We start from the raw sequence: 17,029 nt of genomic DNA on the forward strand, positions 1-17,029 counted from the left end.
TCAGACTCGCCAATATCGTACTCCACCGTGTCCAGCCTGTTTAGCCAAACGTAGGCCGATTTCTCTTCGGCGGCGTCGTGACCCTGGCCAAAGGAAGAGTCTTGAAGACGCTCATCTGCGCATAGGAATAAGTTGACTGCGTAGCGTATTGCGTATTAATCGATTCTGAAACTTTCTATCTCATGTATAACATGTTACGCAAGTTTATTATTTTAATATCGATTTTAATAGATAAATGTGTGAAATGCCACCTGAATATCTTCCGCCATGACATGTTTTTACTTTTTTGTTATGGTAAAGTGATTTGTATAAACTTTATTCAATAACGTATATTTTCCTCCATTTGTTGTTTTTTAATTTTAAGCGAAAATTAAGTATAACATTTTAGGAAAACGAAACACTGTAATATTTAAAAGAATAAGAAGAAATTAGTCTTATTTTGAAACGAAAATATAGAAAAAACTCTTTCTATAGAAAAAGTCTTTATACGAACCAGAATCCGGTGACATATACGCGGTCTCACCGGAAACATTACTTATTACTTCGCATAACTTGAAGAATATCTACTTTTAATAATGAACACTTCAGAAATACACCAGTAAAAACATTTATTATTTGAGATTAAAACTCGAATTAAATTATAAATATTAGTTACCTATGTTGTTAGAGCTTTTATAGGCCTGTTTAACGACTTAATAAGTTACCTAGCGAAAAAATCTGTGCGCGTACCTACCACTATTGTTACAGGTTAATTCGTTAAAGAAATATGTTACACAAGTTAAAAACGCTAAAATTTTAATGGTATTACTTGTGCATTATTGGCCTTATAATGTAATTTGTTGGAATTATATCTTCTTTAAATATAATTAGACTTTTTAACGACTTTTAAGTTACCTAGGAAAAAATCGGTGCACGTACCTACCAGTATTGTTACAGGTTAATTCGTGAAACAAATGTGTTACATATTATTCGTGGTATTAGTGGTATTATATTGGAATCAGTTTGGCATTAGTGGGGCATTATATGAGAAATTTTGGTATTTAATTTGTATTTTTGGCATTACTTTGGCATTAGTATACAGACATTTGTCAGCGGTTTACTCCTTGTAGATAATCAAAAAGTTTTTTGATAAAATTTGCTTTTTATGTCAGATCATTTCTATGAAAAATTACATTAGATTTTTATTAAAGACGCTGGGTAATTAAAACATTGACTAATAAAGCTTGTCCACTTTAAATAAGTGATCACGAAATATCCTCCTTGGAGTGTTTGGGTTAAGGGGTGTATAATAAATTAATCGTTGTTTTATAATAAAAACCATAAAACATTTATTTGTGAGTAAAATAATGCAATGGTTGGATATCTCTCCTTTATAATTAGGTGACTAAAAATACACTAAAATAATTAGAAAAAAAATCTTTTACTTATTTAGTAATTACGTCAATATTAATTAATTGACTTTCTAGTCTATTTTATTTTATGTACAAATATATCATTAAATTTTAAGCATTAAGTAATAAAACACTTTGTGGCCCTCTTATATCGTAAGAGGTTACGAAATATACTCCTGGTTACACCCCTTACAGAAAACAGTGTAAGGGGTGTAAATAAATTGTATAATCACTGTTTTTTATAATAAAAACTATAAAACATTTCTTATTTGTGAGATTAAAAAAACAAAACAATGCATTGGTTAAAATAAGTACATTCAATACATATGTATGTGTTATAACATAATATAGCCATTACTATTATACTATTATTATTAAAATAATATGTGTGTAACATATTTCTTTAACGAATTAACCTGTAACAGACATTTATGTGCCCAGTATATTTTTGTTTAACAAACCAATCAGGAAAAATCCAAAACCTACCGTTATAGGAGGTATAAGATGATTAAACTTATATAATGACAACTACTTATCGGATAACAAATTAATTACTACTGTCAGCTAGTAACTGTCTAGGTAGAATATACCTAGAGTACCTACACCTACCTATGATGTAGGTAGATTAAAGCTTATTTTGACGTTACCTCTCACTTCGGTGTCACAAGCTGAATTTTTCAGGGATGGAAGTACAGTACATCACAGTACATGATATGGGGACCCTTATTCCGAAAGTAGTACAAAATTAGACCGGGTAAAAAGGCACTATCATCAAAAATCGATATATTAATACCACCGTATAGAGAAAACAAATACTTATTTTTTGATCCAGTACACAATAAAGTCTTCATAGGTAGTAATTTTTTATAATTATTTACAAAAAAACATTTCCATTAGCGCTTATGACCAAAAAAAACTTTAAACATGAATAATCATTTCAATCATGCGAAAATTTGGTTTTAAAATAAATTTTTTAATATAACTTTCATTTAACGAAAAACGAAGGCCTAAATGAAAAAAAGAAACAATTTAAAAGTTTCGCTTATGTCTTGACAAGGTATCAAAGCAAACCCCATATTTTTGCTTTTAAACTAATAAAGATATATCAATAAACAATTAGCGATGTAATGGTTCTTGCGCGCGCTGGCCGACTGCCGCCGCTGCGCCGAGATTTCCTATACCCTTGTATATATGACGTCATGGTGTGGCAAATGTAGCATTTTAATTCGATTTGGGCTCCCTTATATAGGATAATAGAAAAATTTTCAATGTTAAAAAAATAATCATTAACAATTGTTAATATAGTAAAATGCCAATAGATTTATGTTTATACCAAAAATGATCATTTTTTTTGTTTGAATAGTCATAATACTTTTTTTGTGATTCCTGAAAATTTTGCTTTTTGGGGTTACGTCTTATTGCAAATAAGCCATCGATATGTTTTTGTCGAAGCTGTAGGTTCATTTGCTTTGGAGATAAAAAATTAAATGCAAAAGGTCAGAAAATCCCATGTTATTTAAATGGGAAAAGTATCATGATTTCGGCACGGTTTAAATTAAAAATTTAGAGGTTTTTTACATTGGATAATATTTTTTAGACCAAAAACTAAAACTTCAGAAGGCGGCACCAAAAAAAATATCTACTTGGGAAATAACGGACACCCTAATAACCAGGACACGGATAGTGAGCAGAGTGCCGAAGAAAATGAACTGGAAGAAAGTGCAGGTAATTATTTGATTGGAAGGGATAAAAAACAAGATGGTTGAAAGAGAAACCAAAATTAAATGTTCGTACAGGATCTCACAACATCGTCTTACATCTTCCTGGCCCAAAAGGTCCTGCGAAGAATGCCATGTCAATTTTGCAATGTTGGTTATGTTTTTTTTTACTCCCGATCTAATCGCAATAATAGTAGAGTGCACCAATATTTGTATTCAAAAGAAAAAGGGAACATACAAAGAATATTCAAGAACCAAAGACACTAACGCATCCGAGGTGAAAGCTCTGATAGGACTTCTGTATTTGGCTGGTATTTACAAAGCAAATCGTCTGAATCTTGACGACTTATGGCAGATTGATGGAACTGGTGTCGAGGTATTCCGTGCCGCGATGAGCCCGCAACCATTCCGATTTTTACTACTTGTTTACGCTTTGATGATCTAAATAGTCGTGACTAAAGAAGGCAGCTTGATAAGTTTGCTCCTATAGGATCTGTTTTTGAACAGTTCACAACATTATGCAGCAAAAATTATACTAACTCAGAATACATAACAATTGATGAGATGTTACCTGCTTTCAGAGGAAGATATCCCTTTAGGCAGTATATGCCCAATAAACCTTCAAAATATGGATTGAAAATTTTTGCTATGGCTGATAGCAAAACGTTTTATGTATCAAATATGGAGGTATATTTAGGCAAGCAGCCTGCCGGTCCATTTGCATTAAGTTATTCCCCAGATTTGGTTGTCAAAAGATTGATTACTCCGATCACTGGCAGTGGCAGAAATGTCACAATGGACAACTGGTTTACCAGTTTGCCACTAGCTTTGGATTTGGTGCAGGATCATAACCTCACTGTATTGGGAACGGTTCGTAAAAATAAAAAAGAACTTGCTCCAATATTTATAGAAACCAAGCAACGTAAAGAGTGTTCATCCGTTTTTGGCTTTCAAGAAAAAAATACAGTTTTATCCTGTGTCCCTAAGAGAGAAAAAACTGTTATTTTGCTAAGCACGATGCACAACGATGATGCAATAGATCACTTTACTGGGGAGAAATATAAGCCCGTAATCATTACAGACTACAACAGAACAAAAAGCGGAGTTGACGCTGTCGATAAGTTATGTGCTTCATATAACACCTCACGAAATAGCAGACTATGGCCCCTAACCATATTTTTCACTTTGCTAAATATAGCGGGAATAGATTCAAGAGTTATTTATACCTGGAATAATTCTAAAAACATCAAACGGCGTTTTTTCCTCAAACAATTTTCTCTCGATTTGATCAGTGACCATATGAACTCCAGAAAATCAAACAAATATTTATCCAAGGGACTCAAAAGGAAAATGGTCGATTTTATGGAAACTGAAGATAATGTAAGTCCACCAAAGCGTCCAAATCTTGACCAACAGAAGCGATGTACTACCTAGATCAAAGGATCGAAAAACTAAGTATTTCTGCCAAAAATGTTATAAATTCTTGTGTTTGGACCATGTAGTTTCTCTTTGTAATTACTGCGTTTATGAAAATCGTGATGAAGAGAGTGCTGAGTTTTACGTTTTTTTACTTAATGTAAAATTTTCAAATTAAAAAGAAACATTTTTTTTTTCGATTTTTTTGTAGACTTGATTATTTAAACAGTTTCAAACAAGTTTATTAATTATACTGTAGTCATTAGATACTTAAATAACTTATATACTTTATAATTAAACTAATAAAACCATGTTTAGAAAATATTTGATGCTTAGATGTCACTTTAGTACGATGGGGTATGAGACACCCAACCGCACTAAACACGTAAGAATTTATAGCCGCACTAACTAAAAGTTAATTCTATAGCTGATATTGTATGACTGAATGGAGATTATTAAGAAACCACTCTGATATATGATACAGAATTTTAACAATGATTGTCAACAGTTTTGGTTAGATGTTAGGAGTTTAAAGCTAGGAGATACCACAGCTGCTTTTTCCATCTTGTGCAAATTTGTAGAAAGTATATTTTGCTTGCCACATTCTTCTGCTAACGTAGAAAGAGCATTCTCATCAGTAAATTTATTAAAAACGAATCAAAGGAATAGACTACAAACCAGCACACTTTCTGGAATTCTGCACACCAAACAATATCAAACATCGAACCCAACAGTTGTTATAATTTTGAAGTTAATCAGCAGATTTTGTTAAAATTCAATGAATATAATTTAAAATCTTCAGAGTCAGAATAGATACATGTTCTTTACTTAAGCCTTAAATAAAGTAAAACACTTATAATTGTATTTCCAAAATTCACGTATATCATTATGACCGGACTTAAAATCGGTTCCATTGGTTCTTAGAGCCAACCACTTGTCAATTATTTGTATATTCACATCAAATAAATTTGGAAATAATTTAGAAATATGACCAATATGCTTGATTTTTGGAGATTTAAGTATTTACGGATCTGTAAATTCCATATTTTCGAATATAATAGATAAGAGAAAATCTTGAAAAATTTTGCTGAACACTTTCTATATAAAAATTTAAACAATTTAATTTCATTCATTCTAATCTATTTTTTTAAACTGCTTGAATTTATTTCTGCTGAGAAATACATCCCATCCAGTTGTAAACAATATTTCGGATCTTTAAAATCTAATTTATCAATACCTGTAAAACTAATAATCTGGTATGTTATATAAAACTCTAAAAAAAATTCAGTGCTTTTGATATTTCCTTGTACAGAATGTGAATTTTTGGAGATTCACTTTGCATCATTTTATTTAATTCATTAAAAATAGGTAAAACCTGAAATAGTAATTCTGTTATAATAATATCTGCTCTTTTATCTGCTTGGGTGACGTTATTTGCAACTTCATCAGTAAAATAAAGCCTCAGGGCATTATATTGCTTTAAAAGTTTTTTTTACCACACTCTCTAATGAAAGCCAACGGGTTTGGCTTGGGCGAATAAGTTTAGCTGGAGCAACATTAACAAATTCCTGAAATCGTTTTAATTCTTCAACTCATTTTAGACTATTGGAAAAAAAGTTTTAAACCTAAAAAAGTAAATCTAGGTAAAACATTAATTTTATTACTATTTTTTAATTAGATACCTCTCTTGTTAGTTGTTCATCTTCTCCCGGCAGTTTTTGGCATGCATAAGTAGCACAAAAGTGGAAGCTGTGGCAAACTAAAATTATGAATCTCATGCAGAAGCATTTTTTTTCCATCGTATGGTAAAAATCTCGAATGGCATCAAACAAGACACTATGGATCTCTTTGCCTCAGATATGTTTATGACAGGGGCAGTCTTAAATAATAAAATAATAAAACCCCAATATCCACACTGTAAAAAGCAAAACAACATGACCAGATTGAACGTACGGGGTCTAGAGAATAACGATACCGCCGACGCCCTCCCGGAAGCCATCAAAAAATCACTTCCACCGATAACTTCAATCTCAATCTTGGTAGCTGAACAAGGCTGGACACAATTAAGGGATGTGATTCATAAAACCAGCAAAGCAGTACTGGGAAAGTCCAACAAAAAGAAACAACCTGACTGGTTTAACGAAAATCAACCTCATGTACAGGCTTTGTTGGAACAAAAGCATAGAGCACATCAAGCAGTCACTGCAAATTCACACAATCCAAGGCTGGTAGACAACTTTAAAGCAGCCAACAACACGCTTCGAAGAAATCCAACTAAAGGATAACTGGTGGTCACAAAAGGCTAACCAGATTCAAGAGTATGCCACGCATTACGATCGTAAATTCTTCGAGGCTGTAAAAGAAGTATACGACCCAACTAAGAAGACCAGCTGCCCATGGCAGAAAATGGCGAACTTCTAAAAAAGGAAGAGCAAATAAGAAACCGCTGGAAAAAGCATTGCAGCCATATCCTTAACCAAGAACCAACCAGCTAACCTTAGTACCAGTTAGTACGTTTATTCCTATCTATATCTCTGGTTTATCCAATCTACCAATTTCTACAGAATTTTGAGCAAGGTTTGGTTTGACAAGCGCAAATTTTGGTAGTGACAACACTGATTGCTTGGTACCTGGTTTGACGATTAGTCGACAGCTTCACTCTACTCCTCCGAAGGTAAAATTCGATAGAAAGCCTCGCTTTCTAGAAAGTGCTCACCCGACTACTCCCCGCACCTTCCGCAAAATTCTGCCATTTTGTCTTGCGCAGTGTCTTACACCCCCAGCAGTGTCTTACTTCCACTACACTTTTTATAGTAATGTATCAATAAATTTCAATGTCAAACATATTTTCCTCTAGAATAAGCTAGTGAAAAAATTTCGAATTCTTCTAATAATTTTAAATGTATACAGGGTGCTCCAAGCTTAGCTAGCATTAGGAGTTTCTAAAGTTCATGGAACTTTTTGCTTCACTGTGAGATCTCGCGATTAAAAATATTCTCAATATGGCGGCACTTCCGGAAGTACCAGAGGTTCACAGCATCTCTCTTATTTTAAATTAATACCCCTCTTTTTTCTAACACATTTGAATTATCTATAAAATTTCATTAACTTTGATCTAAAACACACTGTATCTAAAATTACCGTTTCTGAAAAGATATTTAAATTATTTAAATTAGAGTTAAAATTTGCCTGCCAAAGAAAAGTTATATATAATCTAAACATCATTGTTAGTGTGACCAGTTCAAACACTGTATCTTAAATAGACGACATGCTATTCTAAAAATAAAATTTCGATATATTCATATGTTATGCGCTGTAGCTGTCTTTGAATCTAGCATTCAAAAGGTTGTAACTTACTTTTTCAAATGAAAACCCACCATTTCTATTTTGCTAACCCAAAGGTTTCTTAATTCGCTAGTTTTTGATATACCGTTTTTAACTTAAACCCTTCAGTCCGTCCGCCAAAGAAATGTATGGAAGGAAAGGATATGGAACGGAATGGAAACGGAACGGATAGTGTGCATTGTCCTATTCATTTACATGATATAATACTTTATGTAAACAGAAGGGAAACGTAAGGGAGCTGATATGGAAGGTATAGTGAGAATCAACCTTTAAATGGAATTTTTGAAAATTTCCGTCATAACAGTTGTTATATACAGGGTGGCGCACCTCATTCGCCTCGGTTGATTATACGAAAAAGGAAAGATGTAGAAACAAAATATTTTATGATTATATGTGGGGTGGCAATGTGCACAATTTAAAATTATTTTAAAATGTACAGGGTGTTTCAGAACTAAGATACATACCAAAGTTATATTTTTTCTTATGGAACACCCTGTATTTTATTTCATTTTTGGATTCTTGGGCCCCAAAAAAGATAATTGTTATAAAGGTTAAATATGTTTAAAATCTTTGGTTTTTGAGATATTTAAAGATATTTAAAAATGCAGGCTACAATAGAATAGATTATTAACACCCTGTACATTGCTTTTCAGAGTTAATTCTTGTGCTGACCTTTAAGCCAGAGGAATAAACTTTACTGAAAAATTTGATTGCTTTGTTTAATGTATACAGGGGTATCAAAAATTGCTGGTCTATTTTTAATATTTATTTTACATAAAAACTTCCTTATTTCAAATACAACACCCTGTATTTTTTAAACATATCGAAGCAGGTTTAAATGCTCTTTCAAACTATATTAGGGTTTCCTATACCTATCTAGCTCAGATTTTGAATAAAGAGCAATTTTTCAATAAAATGGCAACCAAGATAGCTGATGTCAAGTTTCTAGTGACAGTTAGTAGCTATTTTGAAAATCAAAATTAGTTTATGGACTTTATTTAAATTTATAGCAGTTTATTTTTGTTTAATTTGCTTACAGTAGTTTTTTAAATAATATTTATTAAATATGTATTTATTATTCTATCAAGAAAAACGAAGAAGTAGTTCTTTCATTTGTTTTACGTTCACTTGTAGATAGGTACCTATATGGATTTTCTATAAAAGAACCAATTACGGCAAATTCATTTTCTAACGACAGGTTTCTGCTTACTAGGTTTTTATAAACTATACTACCATAGTTCTGCGAAATAGAAAAGTATTTTTTCAAGGAAAGCTTATCAGGAAGACTTCTATTTGGATATCTTTAAGCATAATCCCTTGAGGCCAAGAAGCAATTTTCCTCACAAAATAAAATCACTGGTAACATATCCATTCGTTCCACCAGCAGATACTGCTGGTGGATTTATTTTTCTTGATAAAATAATGAATACTTACTTATTAAACTACTGTAGCTAAATTTAAGTAAACTGTTATAAATCTAAATAATAATGTCCATAAACTAATGTCGATTTTGAAAAGAGTTACTAACTTTAACTAGAAAATTGCCATGGCGACACCAGCCATCTTAATTGCCATTTTATTGAAAAATTGCTTTTTATTCAAAATCTGAGCTAGATAGGTATAGGAAACCCTAATACAGTTTGAAAGAGCATTTGAATTTGCTTCGATTTATTTTAAAAAATACAGGGTGTTGTATTTGAAATAACGAAGTTTTTATGTAAAATAAATATTTAAAATAGACCAGCAATTTTTGGTACCCCTGTATACATTAAACGAAGCAATAAAATTTTTCAGTAAAGATTATTTCTCTGGCTTAAAAGTCAGCGCAGGAATTAGTTCTGAAGGGCAGTGTACAGGGTGTTAATAATCTATTCTAATATAGCATGCATTTTTAAACATTCTTAAATATCTCAAAAACCAAAGATTTTAAACATATTAAACCCTTATAATAAATACCTTTTTTTGGGTCCAAGAATCCAAAAATAAAATAAAATATCGGGTGTTCCATAAGAAAAAATATAACTTTGGTATGGATCTTAGTTCTGAAACACCCTGTGCATTTCAAAATAATTTTAAATTGTGCACATTCCCTCCTCACATATGCCCATAAAATATTTTGTTTCTATATCTTTCCGTTTTCGTTTTTTTATTATAGGGTTAATTTGCTAGACATATTTTTTATCAAAAAATCAATAAAAAAATCCATTTGTAACGGACTTTTGGCACACTCGGGTTTACTAAACATACTGTTTACCTGTGTTTTGATTTCATTGGCTGTCCATGCAAAAATAAATATTTGTAAGGTTATCATGCAGGCGAAGAAAAATGTGAACACCATTTCCGCTGATTTCTTTACCTAAAAGGTAATGAGAGATTTGTGAGTTTACTAGTCTACATAGTATAAATGAACTAGCATTTTATTTCACTTATTTCTATTATTAGCATTTTTAAAATTTTCTAACAATATGGCGTATTGTATTGCTTCCAAAATAAATTAGTCAATTGTCAAAAGGAACAAAGAATATTGTTAACTTAAAACGACGTACTCTTTGTGAAGTGGAAATACGCATTTAACCTGAAAACCTATAGTCTAAGAGCTAGGAACGTTTTCGAAAAAGTATTATACGAAAGCTGGCTCTTTGATATATCTTTTACTGTGCTCTGTGGAACAGCATGGGACTCATCTGGCTGCCGATACCCGTTGCGTTCACTACTGCGCATCGGATGAAGATCCTCTTCCGATTTAGTCCGTTAAATTCTAGTATTGAATATAAATCGAACAAGTCTCCATAGCGCAGCGCGTAGAGTTTCCGACTACGAACCGTAGATTCAGATTCAGAGTTCGAGACCGGGTCAGGGTACAAACTTTTTTGTTTTATTTTCGTTTATATTCTGATAGTAAAGTATTAAATATTTGTTTTTTTTTAATCATCAGAATTATTTAATACTTTACTATCAGAATATAATCGAAAATAAAATAAAAAAGTTACCCCGACCCCGTCTCGAACTCTAACTCCTCGCTTCATTTTATATTCATTCGGAGACTCGCTCGGTTTATATTCATTACTAGAATTTAAAGGACTAATAAAAAATCTAGGATCTCCTTTCAATGCGCAGTAGGGAACGCAACGTTTACCGTCAGCCAGACGGGCCGCATACTGTTCTAGAGAGCACAGTAAACGATATACAGGGTCGCTTTTATGTATGAAAACGGTCGATTATTAGGTAAAATATAGGAGGTACCTCAAAAAGTTAAATATAAAAGTTATAGGGTATATAAATATCTATTAGCGGGTAATAAATTTAAGTATATAGGTTCGGTCATAAAGTGGCACATCAAATTTTCATTCAATCATTTTTAAAAAAGTGATGATTGATGTGACGCAACTTTATGACCGACCCTGTTGAAAGTCAAGAAACCGATGTGGCTTTCTGCTCGGTAAATGGAGAAGACAGAGCAGTGTTTGGTATGCAGATTCAGGGGCAACACATCATCACGAGTAATAAGAACTTGATGGTAAATAAATCCTATTTTGAAATGCCAAAACAAATCCATCTAGCAGAGAAAGGGAAGTCGATGCTGGCTACCTGCAAAGGGGAAGTTAATGTGGTAAGTTTTGTGAATAAAAAGCCAATTTCTATTAAATTAAAAGATGTGTTTTGTGTGCCGGATTTAAGAATAAACTTATTATCAATATCTGCAATAGAAAAAGCGGGTTTTGAAATCATTTGTTGTGCTGATTCTATTGTTATTAAGAAAAATAATAAAATTTATGCTGAAGGCAAGAGAGAGAGAGAAATTTGTATAAAATTTTGTTTAAGTATTTTGACAATTCCAGTACTAATGCTTATATATCTGTAAAACCTAATATTAATTTATGGCATATGCGGTATGGCCATTTAAATTTTGACTCATTGTCAAAAATTAGTAACGGCAATTTAGTTAATGGTATTGAGTTTAAAAATAGCAAACAATATACAGTATGTGAGGTATGTGTTTTAGCGAAACAAAAATGTCTTCCATTTTATTCCAAATTCCTTTGTGGATGATTATCCACGTTTTGTAATGGTTTATTTAATTAAAAATAAAAAAGTTTTCGATTGTTTCAAAAACTACGAGTCGAAGATAGCATCTTTGTTTTGTAATAAAAGGATTGCAAAAATTCTGGTGGGGAGTATACTTCAAAGGTATTTAAGTATTACTGTGGTCAGACAGGTATTGAAATTTTATATATCCTTCCTTATACCCCCAAATGTTAAGATGTCAGTTAGTTGTCATGGCAGTTGTAAAATCTTTCCAAAAAAATCTTTTATGGGTATTTTGCCACTGCACTGCAAGAAAATCTGCAAAATAAAATAATTATTTTTTGTAAACACTTCTGCGTAAACCTAAACGGACGTATAAGGTTTTAACTGGCAAACAGATATCCTTATTAGACTTTCAGAGATGTCTTATAAAAGAATTATTAGAAAAGCATCATAATATAAAACCAAGAATATCTACGAGCCATAGACCTGAAACTGGACATTCACCATTATGATTAATTGAAAGACACTTTCCTTCAATTGGTGTACGCTCAGAAAAAAAATAAACCTATATCCAAAAGATGTACTGTCTGTGCTAAACGTAAAGGAAGAAAACAGACCAGTTACATATGTCCAAACTGTAATGTTCCACTTTGTGTTGTTGGGTGCTTCCAAAGATACCACACGGTCTTAAAGTTTTATATATATTATGTATTTTTGACTAATAAATGTTTATTTTTATATGTTTTATGTTCAGATTACTATCTTCGCACATTTCCGTTTTTTATGTGGAATTACTTGTATACTGATAGTTTATAATAAAGATACTGCAACAGACTGTGTTGTTTTAATAACTAAATAAATAAATGACCAAGCAATAAATAAAGCTTATTTTGGGTATTCAGTTAGTTGCGAAAAGTCAGTGGCTAGAACTGTTTATTATGCACTTGAGTCGCACCTCAGGTATGCCCTTCCATTCTGGGGTACGTGTTGTGCGACTCAACTTGACCGCATTTTCAAGCTCTAGAAGAGAGCTGTTCGATATTCAATGGGACTAAACAGCAGAACTCATTGCCAGGATTTTTAAAAAAATTAAAAATATTGACTCTTCCTTCCTTATTTATATTTGAATCCGTTTGCCTAATACGTAGGCATGTATCAGCTTCTCAAGAAAGCCATCTCACACTTATCCACTCAGGAACGCGGAGCAAGATCTCTATCTACCTACCCCACGCTCAGAGCTAGTTAAAAGTTCAATATTATACAACTCGAAAAAAATGCCATTTGAAATCAAATCCTTTTCTTCATTTCGCAAAGCATTGAACTCTTATTTACTAGACAAGGCTTTCTACGCTGTAAATGTATCATACAGGGTGTTTCAAAACAAATGCGAAAAACTTCAGGGGGTGATTCCTTGTTCAAAATAAAGGGTAGTTTGCTTCATAAACGTTGGGTCAAAAGTCAACCATTAGGGAGATATCGCGGTACAAAGATGGCGGAAAAATAATGTTTTTATTTTTTATCTTGAAAACGAAAAGCGATAGACTAATAAAATTTTATGGAAGCATTACTGTTATGAAAACACACTTTCTGGTAATTTTTTCACTTTTTTAAAATGAGTGGAAGAGGTTGAAATAAACTACCCGTATCATTCTTGTTAACGAAATTTAAAGAAAAATCTTATCAAACACATACAAAAAAATTAATTTGGATAGTTTAGTTTGTTTAGAAACTTTTTATCTCTTGTATTTTTTTGATAAAACTCACCGATTTGAAATTAAAAAATAAAATGTAAAGCATTACATGCCAGGACAAAAAACATTTTCTGATAAAGAATCTAGTGGGCTGCTGTAATTTTTTTAGGAAAACATCTAGTCGGCCGCTGTTACTTTTTAGGATGTTCCTAATATTATTTTATTTGACATTACTCTACTGCAATACGTTATTATCTAGATGATTATTATTATCGTTATTATCACTAGATTCTTAATCTAAAAATGTTTTTTGTCCTGACATGTAATGCTTTACATTTTATTTTTTAATTTCAAATCGGTGAGTTTTATCAAAGAAACACAAGAGATAAAAAAGTTTCTAAACAAACATTTGCATGTGTTTGATAAGATTTTTCTTTAAATTTCGTTAACAAGAATGATAGGGGTAGTTTATTTCAACCCCTTCCACTCATTTTAAAAAAGTGAAAAAATTATCAGAAAGTGTGTTTTCATAACAGTAATGCTTCCATAAAATTTCATTAGTCTATCTCTTTTCGTTTTCAAGATAAAAAATAAAAACATTATTTTTCCGCCATTTTTGTACCGCGATATCTCCCTAATGGTTGACTTTTGACCCAACGTTTATAAAGCAAACTACCCTTTATTTTGAACAAGAAATCACCCCCTAAAGTTTTTCGCATTTGTTTTGAAACACCCTGTATATGAATGTGAATATTATGAACACTGGTCTAATGTTTGCTATTTCTATATTTGCTAATGACATCGAAATAAATTTATTATATAAGAGTTTCTTGCCTTGAACTGCTAATATAGAAATTAATTCCACGCTGTGTTCGACATAATGTGGATCAACCTGCTCTCACTACCGGTTTCGGGGCCCTACCCCATCATCAGGTGAGCTTGGGTCGTTTCCATTATATAATAAATTTATTTAGAGGTCATTGATATTTACCATAAACTAGCTAAATATTTTTAAATGTTGTTTTTATTTTTTTGTTCTTTGACATTGTAAACATTTATAAATGTTTATTTTAAACAATAAGACTGACAATATTATTTGTATAATGTTTTGTATTATCTTTTGTTTGTTTGTTTGTGTACCTTGTTTGTTTAGATTACCTTTGTCTACAAATTGACAAATTTTTTGACAATAAAGGCATTTATTTATTTATTTAATGAAAATCTAGAAAATCACCAAAATTTTCAGATAACCGAGAAATCAGATCAAACGACATACAGTCGGGTCCGCTTATAACGAGTACAACTTATGAGGAGCGACCGGTTTTAACGAGCTATTTTAGGTGTAACGGAAAATCATTCATTTAACTTAACATTTGAAGTTCGGGTACAACGAGCGTGGATATAAGGAGTAGCTCTTTTAGTATGAGCAAATTTTCTTTGCAAAATTACCATCTTGCTTTGTATACAACGAGCGTCTTTTTCTCAATTTTAAATAATATTTGCCGCTGCGATTAGAACGAGGAGCCGACATATTTTTGAACTAGCTTCGTTTAGAGCGCGCGCCGACCGCGGGTGCCGCGAGCCAGGGGAAACAAAACTTGTCATAACGTTTCATTGTTTTATAATAAAACGTTAGTTTTATAATCATGCCGTGTAAAAGAAAGTGCCTTACATTGGAATAAAACATTAAAATTATTGAAAAAGTGGTACATCGAATGCTGATATTTTTGTAGAAAGTATGGCTTGGCAACTTCATCTGTTTCCACCATTTGGAAAAACAAAAATAAATTGAAGGGAACATTGAATTCAAACATTTCTTGAAACGAATTCGAAAACTAGTTAACAAGGAAGTTGATCAAGCACTACTCCGGTGGTTTGTAGCGTTTTTTTTTAAACATTACCACTGCGAACGGCAGCTTTTCGTTGGTAGAGCAGTCGTGGATAAGGTATTTCACTGGAAAGAACTAATTAACAATAATAACTCGAAATTATAAATATTGGGCGCCAAGCATGAACAGAGAAAGAAAACACAGTTGTTTATTATTTAAAACTAGTGACTATTTTCATTCATGATGTATCCTGATGGTAAATAGCATTGTACAATTTTAATAGTTATTATAGTGGTTATATGTCGAGTAAAAAGTAAATAATATTAAATATGTTCTATGAAAAGACTATGAAAAAATAAAATGCGTGTAACGTTATAGAAAATATAAGAAAGGTAGCATTACTTTATTTAAATTGTTAAATTTTATGCGGTGTTAAATCTGATATGTTGCAACCTGTAGATTCTAGAATCTATGTCTCGTTATTCATCTTGTAATATAGCGCAATAATAATATCTATAGAAAGTAATACTATTACAAGGCGTAATGTAATGAAACCTAAAATCTAAATCATATTGTAACTACTAAATCGACATAAATGTTCTTAATAATCTAACCACTAAATATAGTCTGTACGATATTATTTAAAATGTACGTTAAGACTGAAAATAGACTGAAAACGAGAACCTAAATCTACACTTAGCTGTTCTTGAGGCCATCCTGTTTCGAAGAGTAGCAGTGTGAGGTGGGCTCATATCGCTGTACTGTCTGGCGGCGATCCTGTTGGCCAAAACAACAAAAGGGACCAGAATGAGGACACCATGAATCAATACAGCCGTAGCTAGTGACTAGGCTTAGAAATGGGAGCGAAGCAGCATGGGGCTTACGCTGTATCCATACTGTGGCAATATGGGGACACTACCCGTACCTTGGAACACTACTAGGACCTTGGATAATGTCCGTAACTTGGACCATAACCTTGGACACAGTCCGTCCATAAGACCCTAAAAATACAAAACTCTTGTTTAAAATCAAACAAGGTCGAATAAACAAAATGAACCTACCTCGAATTACTTCCGAGGGCTCACTAAATAATAAAGAACCTGTCCTTTCTTCCATGTGACATTCTGAAGGACAAAAGAAAAGGGACGCCAACGTACCAGCAAAATACAAATACAAGTTAGGTTGGGGCATCCGTAACTCTACCCTAAAAATACGCAGTAATAAAAACGAATCAAAAAGATAATATCTCATTTTTACCTGTAACTTCGAAATAGCAGCTGATTCAAATTATACAGCAAGATTTTTATAATTGCAGTTTCTCGAAGCAAGGATTTTTTGATGGTGACAGTAGGACGGTCAAAGCCAAGTGAAGTTAAGCACGGAGAGGCGCCTTGAAGCGATGTTGACAGCGCTCCACAGAACAGTGAAAGGATAGCAGGGTTGCTGACTAGAGAACGTAAAAATTACGCCAAGCGCGTCAAATAAACTATCCGTGCTGAACGAGAGGGAATCCGGTGATGATAGGCCCCCAGACATCATATATTATATACAAAAAAGACATGTAACGAACTAAAAACGTTACAGGTTTAAGCAAAAAAGGACTGAGAATG

The 17,029-nt window shown here is 32.4% G+C and overlaps 1 protein-coding gene across 1 annotated transcript; it reads left to right on the forward strand.

Annotated features, from left to right (window-relative positions):
* Positions 1-3,673: 3,673 nt before the first annotated feature.
* On the forward strand, positions 3,674-4,543 carry LOC115881141 (piggyBac transposable element-derived protein 4-like). Its single transcript, XM_030898521.1, has one exon. The coding sequence runs from the start codon at positions 3,674-3,676 to the stop codon at positions 4,541-4,543; it is 870 nt and encodes a 289-aa protein (XP_030754381.1).
* The last annotated feature ends 12,486 nt before the right edge of the window (positions 4,544-17,029 follow it).

Source organism: Sitophilus oryzae, unplaced genomic scaffold (genome assembly GCF_002938485.1).
Source record: "Sitophilus oryzae breed Bouriz unplaced genomic scaffold, Soryzae_2.0 scaffold_169_pilon_pilon, whole genome shotgun sequence".
NCBI lineage: Eukaryota > Metazoa > Arthropoda > Insecta > Coleoptera > Curculionidae > Sitophilus > Sitophilus oryzae.

Bases quoted from the DNA above. Each gene is read 5' to 3' on its own strand.
- LOC115881141 (XM_030898521.1), top strand. From the start codon at position 3,674: ATGTTACCTGCTTTCAGAGGAAGATATCCCTTTAGGCAGTATATGCCC.